A 6,798-nucleotide genomic window follows, 5' to 3' on the forward strand; every position below is an offset into this window, starting at 1 on the left:
GCAAGGTGGGGGCGGGTCCTCTCGGTCCCTCCCCCACCCCGCCCCCTCCTCCGCAGGCCCCAATCCCAGTCCGGTCTTCCAAAGTCTCCAAATCAAAGCTCAGCCTTTCCCTGCACCTTCCCCGCGGACTGGCTGCCCCTGTCCCCACCCCGGGCAGAGGAGGCACCTTCAGGGTTCCCCTAGAAAATCGGGCCTCGGCCCAGACCACCGAGTCCCGGACGCCCCCGGAGGGAGCCTGAAATCTAGAGTATGACACTGAGTTTCAAAGGGGAGCCGCTCAGCTCTCCGCCCACTGCCCAATCCCACCCTCGGCCCCTTCAGCTCTCTGGAGCACCAGGGATGAGGGTCCAGCCAGGGGAGAGGGCGCCCCAGGCCCCAAACTAGCTAGCGAGTCCTCGGGACCCCCACGCTCGGACCGCTTTCCAGAACTCCTAACCCTGTCGCGGGTCCGCGTCCCCCTCCCCCGGGCAGCGCGTCAAACCGGCGCATGCGCACTCACCGGATTGCCGCGTAGCTCTTTCTCCCCCCCACCAACCTTTTTTCTTTCCCCGCCCCTTCCCTCCCTCCCTCCTCTACCCGTCCCCTCCCTCTCCCCCATCAGCCCCCTCCTCGGCACTTCAGTCCGGGGAACAGCGGTGCGAGCTCCAGGCCCATGCACTGAGGAGGCGGAAACGAGGGGAACCCCCAGAGCTCCATCAAGCCCCCTTGAAAGGCTCCCCTACTCGGTCCACGCCCCCCACCCCCCCTCCCCGCCTCCTCCCAATTGTGCATTTTTGCAGCCGGAGGCGGCTCCGAGATGGGGCTGTGAGCTTCGCCCGGGGAGGGGGAAAGAGCAGCGAGGAGTGAAGCGGGGGGGTGGGGTGAAGGGTTTGGATTTGGGGGCAGGGGGCGCACCCCAGTCAGCAGGCCCTCCCCAAGGGGCTCGGAACTCTACCTCTTCACCCACGCCCCTGGTGCGCTTTGCCGAAGGAAAGAATAAGAATAGAGAAGGAGGAGGGGGAAAGGAGGAAAAGGGGGACCCCCCAATTGGGGGGGGTGAAGAAGAGAAGTAGCAGGACCAGAGGGGAAGGGGCTGCTGCTTGCATCAGCCCACACCATGCTGACCCCGCCGTTGCTCCTGCTGCTGCCCCTGCTCTCAGCTCTGGTCGCGGCCGCTATCGACGGTGAGTGAGATTCCGCGTCCCCCTTGGACCCCTGGGGGCACCCTCTCCCCAGCCCCCACTCCAGCATACGGATGGAGAAGGGAGACGCGGGAGGGGGTGCCTTTTGTTATCCCAGTCCAGCTGACACAGCAGCGGCCCGACTGGGGGCGGGGATGGGGGTCCGATTTGGGGGATGGGGGCCCTGGGCAAATGATGCTTCCGGGGCCCCCCAGCACAAACAAAGACCAGAGGCCTGGGTACAGAGAAGAGGGATCCCCATTTTTCTGATCCTGGGGAGGAGAGGCCTTCTTTTCCTATCTCTGTTCGGGGAGGGCCTCCGCCTCCCCTACATCCTCCAACCCCCCCACCCCCCATCTGAATTGTGAAGGAATCCGGATTTGCAATGTTCGGCTGCAAAAGGGGGTGGGGGTGGGGTGGGGGGGCTTTTTGCAGTGACCTCTGTAGCTCGAAGGGGGAGCCAGGCCAGGGGTACCCTGCTGGGCACAGGGCAGGCAGGCCCGGGAAGGCTGTGGATGGGGAGAGGGAGGGCCCCCTACTTGGGCTGAAATGGACCCCAGAGCCCCGGCTGGAGGCCTGGGTGCTGAAGTGGGCTCTTCCCCCTCTCAGGGCCTCTGTCAGTGGCCTGGGGTAGGGCTGTGTTGGGGGGCAGAGAGGGGGAGCTCGCCATACTATGTGACTTTGAATTTTCCTTCTTAATTCCTGGGAGCTTTGAGATGAAAAAACGTCAGATGTCATCATTGGGGAAGGGGACTGGAGAATGGCCTGGAATGCTGGGGTAGGAGGGTGGGGGAGGCTGCCTTCTCCCTGACTTCTGGCTTCATCACAGTTGGATTGGAAGGAGAGCTGGAGGTTGGATGGGGATTATGGCTGTGCCCCCACACTCCTTTAGTAAATGGGTTTATTCCCTGCACCCCTCCAAGCCCAAAATCCCATATACACACATTTTGTATATTGCAGAGTTAGGCTTAGGCTAGAACTGCGTCCTTTTGGGGAAATGGGGTGCCTCTCTTCCCTTTTCTTGTCAGCTGTTTTTTTTCTCTTACTTGTGAGTCACTGGTTCAAGTCTTGCCCAAGCTTTAAGCGTTAAGCTGGGGTCATGGGGTTGGGCTGGGCTAGGTCCCTGATTTGAGACGGGGTGGGATCTCATCCCTTCCTGTCATCTTAGCCCTCTCATCCAAAGACAAAACTGGGCCCAATACCATCATACACCCCCTCCTCTGTCCTGCCAGAGTGGGATTGGGAAAGTTTTTCTCAAACCAGATTATCTCCCTCCCTCTCCCTAACTTGCTTCAGTTGGGGGAGGAGACTTACAGGGTCAGGAAGCAGCTGTGCCCCCAAAAAACATATTTAGTGGCCCTCAGTTGTGCCCTCTTGGGGACTGTCTACCCCCCACCCCCACCCCACCAATTATCTGCCCCGGAGTAGGAGAGGAGCTTTGCCTGAATATCCTCCACACATCGCACAGCCAGTCATTATCTGTGCATAGCTCCTGTCATTATCATGTGTTTTTCTCTTGTTTTTAGTCCTGTGAGGTGAGAAGGGAAACTGAGGCAGGGAGGTGGCGTTGCAACCACTTCTGAGAGGAATAGAAAAAAAAATTGAGAGAGAGAGAGACCCATCAGAAGCCCCATGAAGGAGGGTGGCTAGAGTTAGGCAGAAGCAAGAGGGTTTCTGTGGAGAGCAAGGAAGGTCAGGAAGGGACCCCAGATAGTGTCACTCCCAGGGCCCTAAAGGAGTTCTATTTGCCACACCAAGTTAGTGGAAGAGAGAGACTGGACATGTTCTCCTTATCTCCCTACCCTTTCTTAAAATGTTCACCCATACCCCCTCTGTATCTCCAGCTCAGATCAAACTATCTGAAACCCCAGGAGAGGACCCCTCCCGAAACACACACCAGTGGTTCTGCCTTGGGAGTGGGAATATAAATAATCAGCTCCACCCCACTCTTGGGCACAGGGTGGTGAGAAAGGAGAATTGCACAGAAATGTAAGTTCAACTCCATCCAGAGGCAGCCTAGAGGATCCCTTATCCCTAACCCCTGCCCTCTTGCCTCGGGGTCCATCAACACTGAACTTTCTTGTTTACTTTCCAGAGAATGAAAATGACCCAGCTCACCTGACTTAGTATGTAATCTTCCTCCTGCTATCACAGCCTTGCTGCTTTCTCTCCAGGGCAGCAATCCTAGGGGCTTTCCTACCTCTTCTACTTTCTCTTCTATGTCTGAATCTGCCTCCGGGGTCCCCTGCCCTTTGGGGAGTAACATCACTCCCCACTAGTGACAAAATTGAGTGTACCTGCTGCTGGAGAGATTGGAGAAAGATGGGGTGGAGAATGGGAAGAGGGACTATTGAGGGCCCTGCTGAGATTGGGGAACATTTTCTAGTAGGGAGGGTACCCCCAGACAGATACAGCTCAGAGAATAAGGCTGACTTCCCTCCCTTTTTCCTGACCTTTCTCCACCCACCCCCTTGAGCCAGCATATTACCAGTTACTAGAGTAGGTACAGTGGAAGTGAGTTACGAAGCTGGGGTGTTAGCGTCCTGGATCCCTGAGAGAAAGTTCCAAACTCCTTTCTCCCTGATCAGACTCACATCCTAAACGTCTCCCTTTGCCTCACTGTCTTTTAAAGCAAGAATGTGTAAGAAATTCATTTTGGGGTTGGAGGGATATTTTGATGTTTAGGGCTGCTTCACTAGACATCTTTTTCTTCCGATCTTGTTCTCTTGTTCTCTCTCCTCTCTTCATTTTCTCCATTTTTTTTTTAACCCTCAACCACCCTTCCATCACTGAGCCTCCCAAAGGATGACAGCCCAGGTTCTGGCCAGTCAGTTCCTGTCCAGATGCCCCCATTCTTCAAAACCCCTTCCTTACCTTTTGGGAAGCCCTTCCTTACTCAAGTCTAACTCTCTCTCCTCCTGCTGCGGTGAGCCCTTGCACATCAGAACCCCAAAGCCTAGTTTTATTCCCTCCCAGTACTCTCTTCTCAGGGTCCTCCTTGCTCCTTAGACTCTCTACCTTTCAGGTCCTCCAGCTCTGGGTGTGGGCTTATTGCTCTTGAGGCATCTGGGTGCAGTTGAATGGTACTGTGGGAAGGCCCCTGACTTGGTGGTGCTGGATTTGAGCGGTAGAGAACCTGCCTCCCCCTTCTGTCCCAGATTTCAGCCTGGTTAGCAGGATCCTGCATTGTTTGGAGAAGGAAGCAGTTGGCTTTGGAGTGTTTCCGGTGCGATGGCCTCAGGCACCAGTATAAACCCTCCCTGGGAAGGAGGTGAGGGGTGTATGTGGAGAGTGGTCCCTCTTGCTCTCCCAAGGGAGATGAGAGCCTCTCCCCCCAGGCCGTAGCTTCCTTGATGGAAGAGCTCCATTTTCCTTCCTCCTTTCTACCCTTCTGACTCCAGGGGTGGTAGTGGTCCCTATTCTGGGTCTCCCTTGCATCCGGCACTGCCTAGGACCGACACTGTCTCTCCAAGCTAGGACAGATCTTGCTCCCACCCTACTCTAGGCCCAATGGGGTAGTCATTCTCTGGGTTCATCCCAGGACAGCTGTGTCATTGCCTTGGCAATTTCTGGACTGAGCCCCCTTCCTGGCTTTTCTGCCTGTCTGTCTCTTTCTGTCTGTCTCTCATTAGTGTGCGCTGTCTTGGCTTTTTAGAAACTCTGTCTCTCACCTTCTCGGTTCATCTCTTACTGCCAAACCTTTGTGACATTATCTGCCCTTCTTTCTGCGTCTCTGTAACTTGTCTTATTTTTCTCTGCCTATCTCCATTTACCCACGTCTAGGCCTCTTGGTATCCCAAAAGCTTCTTGGGAGCAAGAGTCTCTTGGGGCTTCCCCACTTACCCCCTAGCTCCCTCCCCTCTGTTTTGGCTATTTTTCCCCCTTCCTGGCCAGACCCAGTGTCCAGTTCAGCACCAAAAGTTTCCTCTCCACTTTCCTCCGACTTCCTCTTTCTTCTTCCCCCTCCACTAATTTGGGGAATGGGTTTTGGAGAGAATGTTTCTGGAAGAAAAGAACTTGATACCCTTTGTGGGCTAGGAGGGAGAAAGGAGGTATTTCAGAAGGAAGGAGGGAGGTTAGACTTCTGGCAGAACTTCCTCCTGACCAGGAGCCTAAGAACTGGAGAAAAATGTAAGGAGTGAGTCAAGAGCTTGGAGCTTTTACTCTGGTAAGCATAAGCCGTGTGTGGCTGGGGTGGGGGGAGAAGGAGGGGAGGCTTAGAAATGCCTGGTGAGTGATATGGTGACCTCTGGAGGCCTTCTAGGGGTCTGGCTTTTATTTGTGGGGAAAGGAAAAGCTGGTGGGGGAGGTCACGGGTCAGGCTAATGTCCTGCTGCGTCAATATTGACTCAGAATGGAAGCGGAGACCCTTCCCCTCCCCTGTCTGTCTGTCTGTCCAGGCCGCAAAGCAGAGGCCCAGACTCAGGAATGACAAAAATGTGTCTGAGCCTCAGGAAGGAGCCACCGGGCAACACCCAAAATACATAAAATTCAGTGAAAACCTCTCGGTTTGGGTTTGGGAGGCCCTTGCTGCCCCACCCCCATAGGGTTGAAAATTCAGATTCCTGCAGGCTCTGTCCCCGCCCCCTTGAGCATCCTCCCCCAACTCTGTTCCCTTAGCTATATCATGTGGTTCCCTTTCGAAAACCCCCCTCTCACCTAGCTCAGAGGGGAGCCTATCTCTCCTTCTGCTGTGTCCACTCTTAAAAAGGGCCCCAAGGGTCCCTGTCATGCTTTTGCAGTCCCTGAGTCTGCTTGTCCTTTAAGAAGCACCTCTAAGGTCTTAGCTCTCTTCCTCGCCCTCGCCCTCGCTCCCTCAAGGGGTATCAAAGGATGGGTTCCCCTCCTCTGGAGAAGACTCCTTCAGGGTTGGACTTCGCTGTCACCTTCTCTGGCCAGGAATTCTCACCCCACTTCCCCACCCCTAAGGTCCCAGAATGGGACAGAGGATGACAGCCAAGGCTCAAGCAGGGCAGTGGGGTCTGTGTTGTGTCTGGACGCACACCCAACTCTACACCTCCTGCCCTGGCTCCAGTTTGGTGGCCCTGGGGGCCATGGCTGGGCTGGGTGCCTGGGTTTGGGGGGGTGGGGCAGGGTGTTGGCCAAGTTAGCATGGCAGTCACATTCATCTTCAGGCAAAGCTGAGAACAGACGGCCCCTGTGTCCTGGTGTTCTTCCTCTAAACTCACTCCCTCTCCTTCCTCTCTAGTTCTCTCCTCCTTCTTCTCCTGCCTGTCTTCCCCTTCCTCTGTCCCATTCTTGCTCCTCTCTCTCTCCTCTGTGCCCTCCCCTCCTCTCTGAGGAGCCCTGAAGGCCACCCCTCATAATCCTCTCCCCACTGCCAGGGCCAGAGAACGACAGCGTGCTCCCTGTAATTTCCCTTCCTTGTTTTTTGTTTTTGTTTTGTTTTGTTTTTGAGACAGAATCTCACTCCATCACCCAGGCTGGAGTGCAATGGCACAATATCTGCTTACCGCAACCTCCGCCTCCCGCTAATTTTTGTATTTTTAGTAGAGACGGGGTTTCACCATGTTGCCCAGCCTGATCTCGAACTCCTGACCTCAAGTGATCTGCCCATCTCCGCCTCCACCTCCCAAAGTACTGGTACTACAGGCAGGAGCCACTGCGCCCAGCTGGT

General features: G+C 55.5%; 2 protein-coding genes across 2 annotated transcripts in view; one reads left to right on the forward strand and one right to left on the reverse strand.

The window, feature by feature from the left end:
• STAT6 (signal transducer and activator of transcription 6, interleukin-4 induced) overlaps positions 1 to 1,225 on the reverse strand; it is a 48,470-nt gene extending 47,245 nt beyond the window's left edge. Inside the window, exon 1 of the mRNA XM_011988529.1 lies at positions 1,105 to 1,225. The gene's annotated coding sequence lies outside the window, so the exon portion shown is untranslated. The remainder of the gene's footprint in view (positions 1 to 1,104) is intronic.
• LRP1 (low density lipoprotein receptor-related protein 1) overlaps positions 539 to 6,798 on the forward strand; it is an 86,249-nt gene continuing 79,989 nt past the window's right edge. The window contains exon 1 of the mRNA XM_011988526.1: positions 539 to 1,163. Coding sequence (XP_011843916.1) covers positions 1,097 to 1,163 — 67 coding nt within the window. The 5' untranslated portion in view covers positions 539 to 1,096. The remainder of the gene's footprint in view (positions 1,164 to 6,798) is intronic.

This window comes from Mandrillus leucophaeus, unplaced genomic scaffold, assembly GCF_000951045.1.
Source record: "Mandrillus leucophaeus isolate KB7577 unplaced genomic scaffold, Mleu.le_1.0 Scaffold332, whole genome shotgun sequence".
Lineage (NCBI taxonomy): Eukaryota > Metazoa > Chordata > Mammalia > Primates > Cercopithecidae > Mandrillus > Mandrillus leucophaeus.